We start from the raw sequence: 15,388 nt of genomic DNA, 5'->3' as shown, positions 1-15,388 counted from the left end.
TGTGAGGCTACAAAACAGAACCCTCCCTCTTGCCTCGCTGGCTGGCAGTTCAGTGAAGCAGATGAGAGGTTATTATCTGCGTAAATGCAATCCTCCATGTCATGGGCTTTGTTACTCCGCACTTGAGGCATTTCTGCCTTGCTTTGCTTTTAGGTCTCTGGGAGGCTTTCAGAAACCAGCAGCACATCCTTAAAATCTCATGTACAAACCGTACTGCTGTGAAGACTGTTATTCCCTCGGTGACCTGTGCTGTGTGCTGGCCCGCAGTCAGGAGCTTCCTGCGTGGGTAGATGTGTTTTCACCTGCTCTCTACACGTACAAAGCAGCTTTCTGACTCATGACCACTCCTGAGTAACTCTGGACGCCTCCTTCACCCCCGCACCCCTTCCCACCATCCCATTTCAGCACAAGACTGGATGCAAACCCAGCACTGAGCTGGCTGCTCTGGCCCAGGGGCGGATGGAGGTTCCCTGGCCCAGGCCGACAGCAACTTCGGCCAGCAACACTCCGGAGGAGCTTCTTCATAGCAACTACGTTTGGACTCCTCCCCAACAGGACAGTTTTTCTTAAAACCCAAACCACTTCCCATTAAATTTCTGTGCAAAAGGCCGATGTCTGGCTCACAGGAGAGTGCAGAGGCACGAGAGGGGTGAGTGGGTGCAGCCCTCTGCGCTGGTGGGGATGCTCTGTAACTGGACAGTGGCTGTGGGCACAGGTCTGTGCTGCACATCCCCATCCTCCAAGGAGACCCAGCACCCTCTGCAAGGTGACACACAGCTTCACCTGGCCAGCAAGCCCTGGGACACTTGCCCCAGCTGGTCTGGGTCAGGCAAATGTGTGCATCTAACTGCTTGGGAAGCCCCCAGAGCTCTCACAGAGGGGATGTGTGTCAGCAGAAGGAATTTCTAGGCTCAGCTAGTGAAGACTACAGCTTAGGAGGCTGGGAGACCACATGCACAGGTTCATATTGGTGCAATGCTAAGCATCCAAAACTCACCCTCAGAAAGTATTTAACTCCACAATTAACACGCCGTCGTTATTCTGATGTGAATGCACTGTGACGCGTTCTTCAAATATCTGATCATGTTCTCACACGTGCTTATGATCATACATCTGAAGAAGAGGATGGGGCCATGCAACTGGGGAGCACTACTTTGTTTTGCCCAAGAGGTAGGACTAAAGCTGCACGTTCATCCTCAGGTCACCTATCTCTGGACTGGCGAGCGCTTGGTTGTGCTGTAAATATTGCAGCAGAGCTGGAGCCTTCTTGGGAGGGTCAATGCAAGAGAGATTTAGGATTTTCTTAAAAATACAAACACACAGGGAACTGTTCAGATGAATGATGCCTCCATAAAGAGGAGAGGGAAGCAAGGCAAGAGGGGAATGATTACTAGCCCTGTGAATCATCTGTAGCAGAAGACAACATGCTTCTGCAAGTGGCAGAGCACAGAGTGTGTCCAGGCATACACACTATCCAGAAAGCTTTCACCTCGATAACTAGCTTTGGAGTGAGGAGGAGGTGGTTAATTCTTAGGCAGATTTTTTTATACAAACTGCTAGTTTTAAATAAAGGCTTGCGTTTAGAGCATTGTAGGAAAACATGCCACCATTAGTGGCAGAGAGGCAGGGAGCAGATAATTAAAGTTTAATTAAACAAATAGTGCTGTAGATTCAAGACTGTTGTTTTACTGCTAAAACATGGAGTTTGGCCACAAGCATCAATCTGATTTGCACAACTACTAAACACCCACTGTTTCCAAAAAATTATAGTCTTGGAAAAGCAGGTCCCCACTGTGCTGGAACTGCAGCTTTTTAGCAAAAAGCTACATAAATGCCACTGGATACAAGAGGAAAAACAATGTAAGAAGCGAGATCCTCTCCTCATCTTTCTGACTTCTTGCCAAAGGCATGATGAATGGAGACTTCCCACTGCTACTCACTGCCTTCAATTTGGCAAACTGGAAACTGTTCAGGTACTGTTGTCTATCACACCGCTGAAGCCAGAATGAGCTCTGCTGGGAGAGTTCATCACCATGAGAAGATGTCTCCTTGCTTGAGAAATATTCAATATCTGAGTATTTCAGGCTCATATTCTTAAAATATATCCTCTGAAATGCAAATATTCCTGCCTGTGCTTAAATTTCATGGTGGAGGAGGATGAATAGGCTTTTAGCTATGGGGTAAAAATTAATTTCTAGATGGAATTTGGAACTGCACCTCATTTGCCCCTGCCCTACGCCCCCTGCTTGGACCAAGAACAGAGCAAGACCAAGTCACTGTAGGAAGTTCACACACCAACAGGATCATCACTGTCACATGAAAGCACATGTTCTGCCCACTTGTCTCTACTTTTGCAGAAGAGGCTGGAGTATTCTGGGCATCCAGATGGCACAACCCATTCAAAGGCCAAGAGATAACAGAACAGACTTTGAAGCAGACTAAGACTCAATCTTGCAGACAATCTAACATAGGTTCCTCCTTGGAATTACCCATTGCAGAAACCTTATCTCTTCACTGATAATACAGAGAGCGTACAATATTCACCATCTTAATATTTAGAGCACACCACTGCATTTCAGGAACAGGCTGAACACTTAATGTTCCGCCTGCTGGTAGAGGAAGAGCTGACAGGCTTTGCTAATGGTGTCCCAAGTACAGTGGTTGATGTGTTAGAGGAGAATATCAAGGAGACCAGCAAGGATGTGTATCTAGAGGTAAGAAACAGACTGGGCCTTAGGGAACAATTTCTGACTTGTCAGTATGCTGGAGTAGATGAAACAGTCCCACACGTCACCCTGTTCTTCGCTTCAGCTGTGTGACAAACCCACAATTTCAATCAGCGTAGATATTAAGGCCACTCGAAACTGCCCATCATAGGGTGCAAGTTCAGCTCAGCTGTGCTTAGATACGGGGTCAGTAATCCTGAAAAGCACAGGGCACAGTGATGGACAGAGACTAAAATGACACCACAGTGTGTGGGAGGCTGTGCACCCTCAGCTCTGGGATCAACAACCCAAGCTCAGCAAACTCGGCAAGAACCAGGGAAATGGTGATTCTAAAGGGACAGCGACAGAACACAAAGCTGCTGAACAATGAGCCCAGCCAAGGTTCAGGGACATCTGAGACTATCACCTTGGCAGATTTCACCATCAACTAATTAAAAGGCTTCAGCAAGGTTAAATCTCCAGTCTGCATTATGGAATGTTTGCAGTTATAAACAAAAGAGAACGTGGAAGTGTATTTATTGAAGACTCCAGCTCAGGCAGTCCTCCAGCTACCTGGACACCCTGAAATCTCCCACCTGCACAGCCAAGGGACAGCTATGGGGCACGTACCAAAGAGGACATTTCTGCAATTGCTTCTGAGCACGTGGCACAGCACATCTGCCCCAGCATTACCCCAGGGGTACTGCAGAAAGCAGCAGTGCGGCAGGATGGGATTTGATCTGGTTTAGCTGGTGGAGCACATGCTAGTGAGACCCTCCCTGCTATTAGGGAAGGACTGTGAGGAACAAGATGGGATCCCGGGAAAGGGCAGCAGGTTCCTGGCCGTACAGCTGCACACAGCATCTGTAGAACACACTGCAGCAAACAATCATGGAAAAATTTGGGGGAAGATTGACTGAAGCAACTGGGCAGTTTTATGGCCGTTAATACCACGCATAGCAATGGAAGATAAAATACGGGTAATTAAATCCCAGATTATATAGTATTAGATGATGACTATCGGGGTTAGAAGGAATTCTCCCTGCGTTCCACATGCCTTACACAAGTGCTTGGGGAACCTGCCTTGGCACAGAGTGGTTTCTTCACTTCTCTCTGGAACACCAAGCACCGACCCATGCCAGAGACAAAGCAAAGCAGACTTCCTAAACCCACGGCTCGATCTGGCACAGCAAATCTGAACCTGCTGTATCCGTTACAAGTCACTATAAACAGCCAGCTTTGGGAAGAGACGCTGTGCTCACCTTCCAAAGGGTGACGGTCATTCTTTGGTAACTTGGGGGAGAGAGGAGCACTGTATGGAGGGGAATCTTGGGAATATCGCTTTGTACCCCGGCCTGGTCCCTGCAGAGTGCCGTCTAACGAACTGCTTCTGTCTAGGAAAAGAGAACAAGCCCTATTTAGGAGTGGAGACTTTCTGGGAAGTTCAAGTCTTGCCAGAGTCACTTGAGACTCGCATGCATTGCCAGCCTGGAAACAGCCTGTTAAAACTGCAATCCAGCACATCTGTCAGTGCTTAACATTTTATATTTTGCTTTGCAAGTTTTATCAGAGAAAAAAGAGTGGCGAGAAACCTAAGAATCTTAGCCACATTTTGCCATATTTCACCCCAAATATCACCTCTGATTGACTTAATTCCATTTCTCCTTGTTCTACCCCTTGGCTCATCCCACACGATTCCTGCTCCTCCCCTCTTCACCTTTCGGACGCATGCAACCCTTGGCCGATTTGCAAACAACCCTTGGAGGATCTGCAAACACTCTGTGCCGTACACAGTGCTTGATTAAACCGTACTCAAATTTTCAATCTTTCCCCAAATGGATCCCTCAAGCGCCCCAGCTGTCGCTGCTGCTCCTCTCCAAACGCTTCCCCACGGCAGATGAGATGTCAGGCTGGGCCACGAGACGTCTCCGACGAAGGCTGCGCACGCGGTGTCGGTGGGTGGATGAACACAGAGGATGGAAATGCTAACACGGACGGGCAGGGCCAGGCAAGAGACACAGCAGGTGCCAGACCGTGTCTCGTCTGGACTAGGCATGGTCAGCACGAAGAGGTCACCCACCTGCCCGCACAGGCCACCAGTGCTCCCAGCTGGCCCCTTCCAGCTGCCCCGAGCACGGTGACACGCCTGAGCCTGCAGCCATCAGGGTGTGTGGGGAGAGCGGTGAGATGCTCGCAGACAAATGCCAGGAGCTGGACAACAGCATGGAGCAGCCCCAGCTGCGGGGCAGGGCAGGAAGGGGTGCTGGAGGGGTGACAGAGATACGACAGGGAGCAACTGGGACCGGACACCAAGGGAGATGCATCACGCCAAACAAAGAAATGAAGGTACAGATGGGTGGGAAGCATCAGACAGTCACAATTTGGTGGATTAAAGAGAAATACCAAGGTAGAGAAAAGTATCTGTTCTATCAAAATCCTCTGGGGAAACTAAAGATAAGCTGCTTATACTGAGGCCCTGGGACTCCATACGAGTATGATCAAAAATCACTATAATGTTATTAGAAAGGCAAACACCGTCCTCAGGACAAGTCCCTGTAGGAAACATTCATTGCCCAGACAGAGATGGGAAACAAATGCTCTTAGTAATGTCTCTGGATATCTCTGAATGTAAAACTGCACGACCTTCTTCACCAAACAGTCCAGAACCACAACAAAGGGTGATGCTTTTTAAAGGGTTTATCGGGTTTTGATTTGGGCTATTTATTAAATTGGTCGATTTAAAAAGTAAGGCAAACACAGAAGGTCAGGTTGTAGAAGATAACCCGGGGAATGGGAAGTTAGGCCAGTGTAAATTAATGGAAGGATAAACCAAAAGTAGGTCTGTAGTTAGGGTCTCTGATTTTAAAGGACAAATTTTAAGAAAATAATGAAATGGAGTAATATATAGAGCTGCACTCAGCAGTCACAATGTGGATCATCAGGAAAAAAATGAAAATACCTTCAGTTCAAAAGATGCCATAACCATCGTGAATGTGTATCAACAGTGAGGAAACAATCTGGGAAGAAAGGACTCCAAGTCTAAGTGGATAAATGTTCACTTCGAGAAGGATGCTGAGAACAGACAGATCATTTAACTGGAGATGAAAAGGACCTGCTCAGCATGGAGTCGTACACCTCAAAGGATGGTGAGTACAGGGGCAAAATGAACTTTTTAACTCAATCTGTCTTTTGCCACAGCACAAAGGAAAAGACAGGACCACATCTTCAGCTACAGAAGTAACAAGTGCATGGGAACGGAGTGAGAGGAGACTGTGCAGAAAGGTAAAGATTGAGAAAAAAGGAAAAAAAGATTGTCCTCGCCTGCAAATGATGGGACAGCTTTGAGGGAGAGCTCACCTCGCCTGACCGGGGAGGCTGGTGGGGAGGAGGAGAATCACGTCTGCCCGTGCCTGGATGTGTGCTCTTGGCCATCCCACGGCAGTCGGGGCGGGCGCCTTCCCGGTCAGTGAGTCTGCTCACCTCACCGAGTCCAAGCCAAGGGCCCTACTTTGGGGTGCTGTAACTGGCTCTGCCTGCACGGGTACCTCCCCCCCTGCTGCAGAGCTCAGGTGTCGATGCCGCGGTGACATCCACCCCATTCAGTAAAACAAATCCCACCCTTCGCTTCTGGCCACGGCCACGCTGAACACCAGGGGAGGCTCAAAGTGTAAAAGAAACGGGACAGGAACAAAAATATACACCATTGACTAAGAAGTGGAAGTCAATAATGGAATGTACTCGAACTGGGGGTGTGAGGGTGCAGAGGAAGCCAAACCATAACTTAAAAAAGAAGGCGCGCATGAAACGCCGGGTCTGCTGCTGTAAATTCTAACAGAAATCAGTGACGCGCTGCTCAGAGTAACTGGAAACACGGTGCCAGCATTTAAAAAAGAAGGTGAAAAAATGATTTTGGCCACAAAATGCTCACATCTGACCTCAGCAGTACTGTAAGGCTTGTGAGAGGTGCTGAAGGAAAGGGCAGGGGAAACACTGCAATTACACGGGGCACATACTGCAGTAGGCATTTATCAGAGGAGACTAACCCAATAGCTTCCTTATCATGGGAAAATAACTGATCTGTCACACAAAGGAAGAGTGGTCCATCTCAGTTACCTGGAATCCAGTAAGGCATTTGATATGGAAAACCACCAGCTGAGACAGAGAACATGAGGATTACCCGCAGCCCTGTTATATGCACAAACACCTGATTTGAGGGGAAGAGCCGTCAGCAGAAGACTGAGCAAGAGCATGAGGCTGAAGAGCAATTGCTAATGAATTTTCTTGAGGTTCATTCCTAAGCCCAGTCTAATTTAATATTTTTATTAACAACTTTGACACAGATTTTAGAGATTCACCGGTAAAATCTGCTGATGTCTTCCCACATCAGGCCAGGTCTCATTTGAAATTAGGCAGAAAAACCATATATAGAACGGAGTACCAGAAAGGAGGTAAATCCAGTAGCAACACCCAGATGTGCACTCAAAACATTGTCCCATGAGCTGGGAACCTGGAGTTGACAATAATGGATGAGAAGAACAGGTATAGGACCAGGACAGGTTGATCATCACCTGCTACAAGGATACAGCGACCAAAAGCGGCTTCCAGAAATATTTCTTGTGAATGTGGTGATGCCGGTGCTGTGCCACTGGGTCCCTGTGAACTCTTCCCCAGAGTGCTGGGCGGCACCTGGTCACCTCCTGAAGTTTAATTCAAACCAACACTAGATGAGGAATGCAGAGAGCCCTTCTTACCAGAGCAGCCAGAAGGCGAGCTCCTCTGAAGGATACAACTGTTATCTAATTCCAGAAGGAAGAGAACTAAGTCAAGCTAAAGACAATGTTAACATAAGGAGACGCAGATACCAAGGTGCCCAAGAATAAATTTGGGCTAGAAGCGATACCATAGTTTCTAAAAATTCAGCAAAAAAATCTCGGAGCAGCCTCCAGCAGGAAGCAAAATTCCCAACTCCAGAGTTAATTAAAGCAACACCGTATGTTGTGGTGCCTGTAGTAACAGGACCCAAGGCTCGATGGTCCAGAAGGTCCCTCCAGTTCTACATTTTCAGATGGCTCCAGATCAGATCTCAACATTCCACAGCCCATCCCTGTTCCTATTAACAGCAACCAACTTCTTGTTTTCTTGCAGATCTACTGTTTCCTGATGTACAACTTGACCTATTTCCCCTTATTTCCACGATTACAGCTTACTTAGCAAGACAGAATGCCAGGATGTAGCTGACCTAAGTGCTGCTGCAGGCCTTCCTTCTTCTGCCCCAAGCACAGACAGGGATTCTCCACGGCATCCACAGCGGTGCTCCTGTAAAACGAGTTTGCTCTGGGAATGGCAACCAGCTCCCAGTCCTAACCAGTGATTGTTTTCTGCAAGAACCAGCCCCATTCAGGCACACGACCACCTGTACTGTAGAGGAAACAAGGTAGAACACAGAGCTGAAGGCGGAGCCACAGCAGCCTTGACACTTGGTGTGATTTAAGCTGATGTACAACTGTATCCTCATTCCTCCATGACCAGCCCTAACCTCTCAAAATAGCCGGTACTGTTTCTCTGCCCTCACCAGAAGCCACTATAATGTGTAGATAACAATGTTTATCATCTTCTTTCAGATGCTTCAGAAAGGTGTTACATGACCAGATGCCCAGCAATCCTCGAGACATCAGTATGAACTACAGGAGTAGGTGTTATCACTTCTCTGGACTGTGGTTAATCTTTTTTTAATCCCTGCAAACGCTCTAAAGAAGACTTTAGGATGAGCAGGTCTCAGCATCATGTCATATCTGGTGCTCTGCCTGAATTTCCCTGAATTCTGACTTTGTTCTTCACACTTTTCCACCCTGCCAGGCAGCCCAGCTCTCAGCACAGACACCACTGACAACTCATGGTGGCTAGAACCCATGTGTGTGAGCTACAGGACCCTCTCCATCCAAGCCTGCTACCATGCCCAGACCCTGGGTCCTCTTCTTCCCATTCCAGTTTTGCTCTCTCATGACAACTGAGTACTTCCACATAGAAACATTGGGATTTCTTCTATTTGAGGGTTCCCTAGAGGGGTAATGTCTAGTCCTAGTAACTAGACATGCTGCTCCTATACTTGCCACAGGAGCCAACCCACATCCTACAGCTTCTCTTCTCACAGCACAGCTCTCTGCTCCTGGCTCCAGCGTGGCTCTGCACAGCCCAGCCTGAGGCAGCTGATCAGCCATGGAGGAAGCAGAGGACGGTCACTCCAAGATCCTCACGCTAATCCCTTCCTGAGTACTGATGCTTGGCAAGAAGCAATAAAGCACTCTGGCATTAGGCTGTTGCCCCTGAGCTTCACGCTTAGCAACTTTTTCCTTAAACAGTTCTTCCTAGGTGCTTATCCTTTTACATTAGACATTCCTGTTTTTCTCATCAGAGCCATAATTATCCAAAAGATTCACTGCGGAAAGACCTCAAACAGTACAACAGCTGACTCGGGGCAGGAAGGTAGTGGAGGAAGCAAGACAGGAGAGCAGATCAGCACGAGACACTCATCGACTACCTTAAGAGGGTGCCGATAGCATTTATCCTCTCCACGACTGACATTCCCACAGCAGCAGTTCCCCCAGAGCCCTGCAGCCAGCCCAGGGAGGCAGCTATCACCCCAGCGACTGCTGCCACCACACAGCACTGCGAGGAAAAGTATCAGTCTTCTTGTTTTCCACTGCTTTTGCTCAAGAGCAATTTTGCAGCCTGACGATTTGCATTGTGGCATGAACTATCTTGCCAGGGGTGTGTTGCTTCAACACAGTGGAGCGTTAGCCATGCCAAGAAAAACAAAGCCACCTATGCCTCAGATCGCTGCAGTGTGCATCATCCCTGAAAGGACGATGCTTTCACCGAGGGCTGGATGTGCTCTCTGCTGGCAGCAGATTCACAGCCAGTGTGGAAACCGCTCTGCTAGGTTTTAATTCCATTTCTAATTACAGTTTACCCGCTGCATGTTATCACTCTTCTACTTCTCATGCAGTCTTTCACCTTAATTCCTAACTGGATGAAGTCACTATAATCAGATTACAGGAAGTGGGAAGGACTGGGGGACGAGGAGAGGAGGAAAGACAAGGAGACAGCACGGATGAGCAGAAACCTACAGGCAGAGATGGAAATCAGACCGACAGGCAGAAAATACGGCAACTTGAATTCTGCACAAAAAGAGCCCTGTGGGCATGTGCATGAGACTAGGTGTGATGCAATGAACCCTGCAGAGAGGGCTCTGAAACACACGCCTGCCTCCTGAGATAAAGATAAAACCTGGGTTAAGACACAGAGCACCTGGGGTCCCTACAACGCCGCCCCCGCCCCAGCTCCTACCTGGTAGATACCTGTCGTGGTCGTACTCGTGTGAGCGCTGCATGTGGCTGTTCTGAGTGAAAGGCTGGTTCCCAAAGAGGTTGTCACTGCGAAGATTGTGGCAGAGCTTCTCCAGGAAGCGGAGGACGTAGGTGATACTGTTTACTGCTGGCAGGTTCAGAGTGTGCTGTTCCCGATCAAACACAGCTGGAGACAGAAACAAACAGAGCCCAACACGTAAACCCCCAGCAAAGGCAGGAGACTACGCCCAGGGCTGCACAGCCAGCTTCTGTATCTCAGCATCGCTGGTCTAGACTAGAGCAAACAAAAGCCACTGCCTTCCGCTGGCTGAGCGCTGGCGAGCTCGCTTCCCTGGGACAGGCTACAACCAGTCTGCTGCACCCAGCATCAGGCACGGGGCTGCAGCGCCTGAGAACCTGCGTTCGAGGGAATGCAAAGGCATTCAAGGAGGGGCCTGCACGCCCAGCAGCCGGGTAAACATGGGCTTAAAAGCAAAATTAAAAACCGGGGTATTTCTTGTCTTTCCATCAGGAGCTCAGGAAATCCCACCCGTTCTGCCTCCTCCTGGGGGCTCGGGCAGCGCTGGGGGACGATGGGTGAAGGGTGAGGCTGCCCAGGCGGGCACCAGGGCCACATGCTGCCTCCTCCAGCAGCTGTGCCTGGAGGCCACGCTCACTGCTCTGCTGGAGTCAGCTGCTATCTGCTGCTCCGCTGACACAGATGTTTGGCAAGAAAGAGAAGACAGAAATCTTCTGTCTGCCCCTGGCCCATGACTGCACCAAGCTTCAGGAGAGACATCTTCCAACAAGCGAATTCTTGCAACGACATCTCTGAAGGTAAAGTGCTGCGGGCCAGTTCTCACCTGAGATGACCTCTCCCCCGTGGCCTTGTTTTAAGAAGGAGAAGACTGTTTTCTGATGATAAGCGCAATCAATGCAGGCCTGTACTGCTTGCTGCAGGACAACAGAAGCTCGAGCTGGTCCAAAATGGTCCGGCAGCTGCTGAACTTTCTTCTTGTCTAGGTGGGGCCCAGTGCTGCCATTCTTGTTCAAGTAAATGCAAACTGCCAAGATGAGAAATGTGTTTGCCATTAACCCACTCAAGAAAGAAAGAAATAGATGCCTAAAATCCAGCTTGAGAGATGCTGAGGTTTAAAGACTGTCAAATCACTCACAAAGGGGAATCCACCATGACTGCCTGTCTGCATCCCAACAGTAGAGCCACTTATAGAGGGGAATCACCTCCAAAACCTTCCTGCCTCACACTCACCTTCCAAGCTGCTGCTGTTTCTCCTACACTTTCCCCAGCACTGGGGCTCCCAAAAGCAAGGCTGCAAAGTGGTTCTCATGCCAGCCAGGTAAGGTGGCTGCGATCTTCAAAGGAGATGAAGGAACACAATCCCCACTTTTCAGGGAAACTGGGTTCTTCAGATTCTTCTGAAAATGGGCCAATTACATTCTGGGGAAACAGAGGGCTCAGCCATATCCAGTGCTTGACCGAACACATAAAAAGCAGCTTTGCGTTAGACTTTCCTGCCCAGAATAATCTTCAGCTACATCTCACAGCTGTAGCAGAGCATATACTCTGCACTGCCACTCCTACTCCTCCCCTGCTCCCTCTTGTCCCTGTTTGCCTTGATATCCTGGCTGAAGCTGAACAGATCACCGCCACTGCTGTTCAGCAGTTGTTCTGCATCTCGCTGCAGGCTCAGCAGCTGTGCCTGGCACGGTTTGGGAGAGCTCAGGCCCTGGACTCACGAGAGGTGCCGCACAACCTACTGCCTCTGGGCACGACAGGCCACAAGAAGTGCCCTTCGAGAGCTGTGGAGTCACTAGCATGCACATGGTAACTCAGGGAAAGGGGTCCTTGCACCGAACAGATGGACTTGCAATCTTGCTATGACTTCATCGTTTCCAAAATAGACAAAGAGATAAACGAACAGCTGATCTGAACTCCTGTGCCTCTCTTTCCCTTCCGACACACTCTCTATTAGTCCAGCCTTTCTGGAATTGTAATGTTTGCTGGTTTACAGGTTTAAGAAGAAATGCAAGTACTTGGTGTGTCACTTTCTGACTGATGCAGCTCCTAACTGTGCAATCTTGTCAAGAATGTGGTTTGAGACCCTTACCTGTGGGAGCCTGCATGGCAGAGCTGGGGATTGTAGCAGCGTCCTGGGGAACAGTGCTTGTGTCTGGTTCTGGGGTACTGGTTGTTGGAGAGGTGGGTGCTGGGTTCAGCAATGTCCTAGGTTTCCTCTGCAGAAAAAGAGGAGATATTTCTCCTTTTATCCCTGCTCTCCTTTACCACCCATGATCACTACACTCTTTCCTCTGCATCCAACAGACAAGGCACTGTGGAACATGACACACTTCTGATGATGATGACGGGGAGTCTCAAGAACCTAGTAATCAATATGTGTGTGTTTTATAAACCACAATCCTGAAAAAATAACAAGCCTGAGATCTGCCACCTCTGCTTGACTTAAGACTAGCTACACACGATGGACGGAATTGCTTACTCCACCGTTTGGCCATCCTGTCATGATCACAGCATCTGCCATGCTACTTCACAGCTAATGAAGCTCTTTGCAGCTCCAAAGACACAGTTTCTTGATGGAAATGATCTTTAGGACACAGACATTCTCTACAGCTCTGGGGCTGGACTCTGAGGGATATTCCCAGCCCACATACCCCTTTGGTCTCCTACTTGCTGCAGTCATACAGCCAGAGGCTGAGACAAACGTGCACAAACACACGCATGCACCATCCCATGGCAGAACTTGCAGCACCTGCTTTTCACCCGCCTGCATCAGCATCAGCTTTTACCTTACTGCCAGGCTTGGGGCCTCTCTTTCTGGGGAATTTCAAAGGCTCCACTGACTTGGAGGGTGTAGGCATGGGGTGATGGATTAGCGCTTTGGTCGTTCGACCACGCTTCTTCCCTGTTTTGCGACGCCTTTGCCCTTGTTGATGCCCCAAAACAGTCTTTGTGCTACTGTGCATGCTAGGTTTCTCCGAGTTTACTTCGGAGGCAGGTAAAGGGCTCTTTGGAATCACAACTGAAATAAAAAGAGAAAAAGCAAATATAATTAAATCAGGCGAGAATCAAAACAAGAGCAGCCTCCATCTTTATACAGTGTCACATGGAAAAACCTGGAGTATTCACAGCCCCCTGAATGGAGCCTGCTGCTCTCCATGCCAGAATAAAAACCAAATGCACTGATCCTTGGTTCAGCACTTGAGCTGTGGGACACTGTGGCTTAGCCTGGATGGGCTGAACTCCAGAAGGATCATGCTTTCAGCCATACCTTCCTTCCTGAAAATAACTGGCACCTACACCTCTTCCTTCTGCGAGTGGTGACCTGCCAGCGATCACATAAAATGCACTGAAAGCATTCCTAGGGGAAGGATCAGCCAAGACCTGCCTGATAGTCACAGAGCCAGTGCTGTGCTGGAAATCCCCTTTCTCAAGGCTGAAGTCAAATTTCCTCTGTCCCTAAATCACCAGTGAACTGCAGTGGAAGGTACCAGCTCCATCCTCAATGGCAAGGACTATTGCTCCTGGCCCTGAGTAACAGCTCACCTCAGCTGGATCAGCTGAACTGCCCCTCTTGCTGTATTGCCAGAGGTAAAGGGAAGTGCCAGCACATGGTCCATTCCTTCGTATCTTCTCATGCTTTCCATGACAAAACCAGGTTTCCAGTGTATTTAGCCACAAATCCCCTGAATTTGGTCATTCATCTTTCCTAAGTCCTTCTAAAGGCTAGAGATGAGCTAGTCCAGCTCAGCGGACCAATATTTCCTTTAAATTTAAACTTCTGCTAAAAAGAAAATAAAACCCTCCTAGAGCTGGAAAAATACAGTGAGCTTTAGGATGTCTTGTTTCTCTGACCTGGAAAGCACATTGTGTATTCAACAGAGAGGCTCTGAATTTGAAAAAAAAAAAAAGAAAAAACTGCCTTTGAAGTGAGGGGCTTTATAGTTAAGGAGAAAATCTTGGCCAAGGAAACAGACTGCAATAAAAGATTGATACCAGGATGGCAAGCAGCCTCAGAAGGCATAATTGTGGGTATCTAAAGAGATTTTTAAGGTTTTTCTAACAAGGCTTTTATGAGCAGTTACTGTGAGCGAGGACTCATTCCCTTGGCACAAAGACACTGTCCTGCTGACAGCTCAGAAGCAGCAAACTGAGCTGGGTCCAACTTTCTAGGGGTCTGGAGAAGATCAGTGGGCTGTAAGGTGACAGCAGCAAACTCTGAGTCAGGAGATACTCCAGAGAGGGGCCAGTGAGCTGAGGGCTCTGTTAACTACTTCACTGCTAACCAAAGCACAGACCGAGCGAACAGCACAGAACCAGAGAATCGTTTAGGCTGGAAAAGACCTTGAAGATCATCAAGTCCAACCATAAACCCAACACTGCCAAGTCTACCATAAGCCATGTCCCTAAGCACCATGTCTACACATCTTTTAAGTACCCCCAGGGATGGTGACTCAACCACCTCCCTGGGAAGCCTGTTCCAAGGCTTAACAACACTTTTGGTGAAGAAATTTTTCCTAACCTCTAACCTAAAACTCCCCTGGCGCAACTTGAGGCCATTTCCTCTTGTTGGTTAGATTGATAATTCAGAGAAGAGACCAACACCCACCTCACTAGAACCTCCTTTCAGGGAGTTGCAGAGAGCAGTAAGGTCTCCCCTCAGCCTCCTCTTCTCCAGACTAAAGCCCCCAGTTCCCTCAGCCGCTCCCCAGCAGACCTGTGCTCCAGACCCTGCCCCAGCTTCACCAGTTGCTCTTCTCTGGACAGGCTCCAGCACCTCAATGTCTGCCTTGTAGTGAGGGGCCCAAAACTGAGCAGAGAATTCGAGGTGCGGCCCCACCAGTGCCGAGCACAGGGGACGATCCCTGCCCTAGTCCTGCTGGCCACACTATTCCTGACACAAGCCAGGGTGCTGTTGGCCGCCTTGGCCACCTGGGCTCACTGCTGGCTCATATTCAGCCGGCTGCCGACCAACACCCCCAGGTCCTTTTCCTCTGGCAGTTTTCCAGCCACTCTGCCCCAAGCCCGTAGCGTTGTGTGGGGTTGTTGTGACCCAAGAGCAGGACCCGGCCCTGAGCCTTGTTGAGCCTCATACAATTGGCCTTGGCCCATCGCTCCAGCCTGTCCAGATCCCTCTGTAGAGCCTGTCTGCCCCCGAGCAGATCAACACTCCCACCCGGTTTGGTGTCATCTGCAAACTTACCGAGGGTGCACTCAATGCCCTCGTCCAGATCACTGATAAAGATACTGAACAGATCTGGCCCCAGTACCGAGCCCTGGGAACACCACGTGTGACCGGC

At 49.1% G+C, this 15,388-nt stretch overlaps 1 protein-coding gene across 7 annotated transcripts in view; it reads right to left on the bottom strand.

The window, feature by feature from the left end:
• SCMH1 (Scm polycomb group protein homolog 1) overlaps nt 1–15,388 on the bottom strand; it is a 75,516-nt gene that overhangs the window by 7,721 nt on the left and 52,407 nt on the right. For 4 of the 7 annotated variants that reach the window (XM_074925919.1, XM_074925918.1, XM_074925922.1 and 1 more), the window contains 5 exons: nt 12,878–13,110; nt 12,181–12,307; nt 10,915–11,115; nt 10,053–10,238; nt 3,968–4,099 (listed from right to left, as the gene is read on the bottom strand). In XM_074925919.1, the coding sequence (XP_074782020.1) occupies nt 3,968–4,099; nt 10,053–10,238; nt 10,915–11,115; nt 12,181–12,307; nt 12,878–13,110 (879 nt within the window). The remainder of the gene's footprint in view (nt 1–3,967; nt 4,100–10,052; nt 10,239–10,914; nt 11,116–12,180; nt 12,308–12,877; nt 13,111–15,388) is intronic. The other 3 variants (XM_074925921.1, XM_074925923.1, XM_074925924.1) reach the window with 2 other exon arrangements.

The sequence above is a fragment of the Athene noctua genome, chromosome 24, assembly GCF_965140245.1.
Source record: "Athene noctua chromosome 24, bAthNoc1.hap1.1, whole genome shotgun sequence".
NCBI classification, from domain to species: domain Eukaryota; kingdom Metazoa; phylum Chordata; class Aves; order Strigiformes; family Strigidae; genus Athene; species Athene noctua.
Note: the sequence above shows the minus strand (reverse complement) of the source record. Positions and strands in the feature narration are given on the sequence as shown.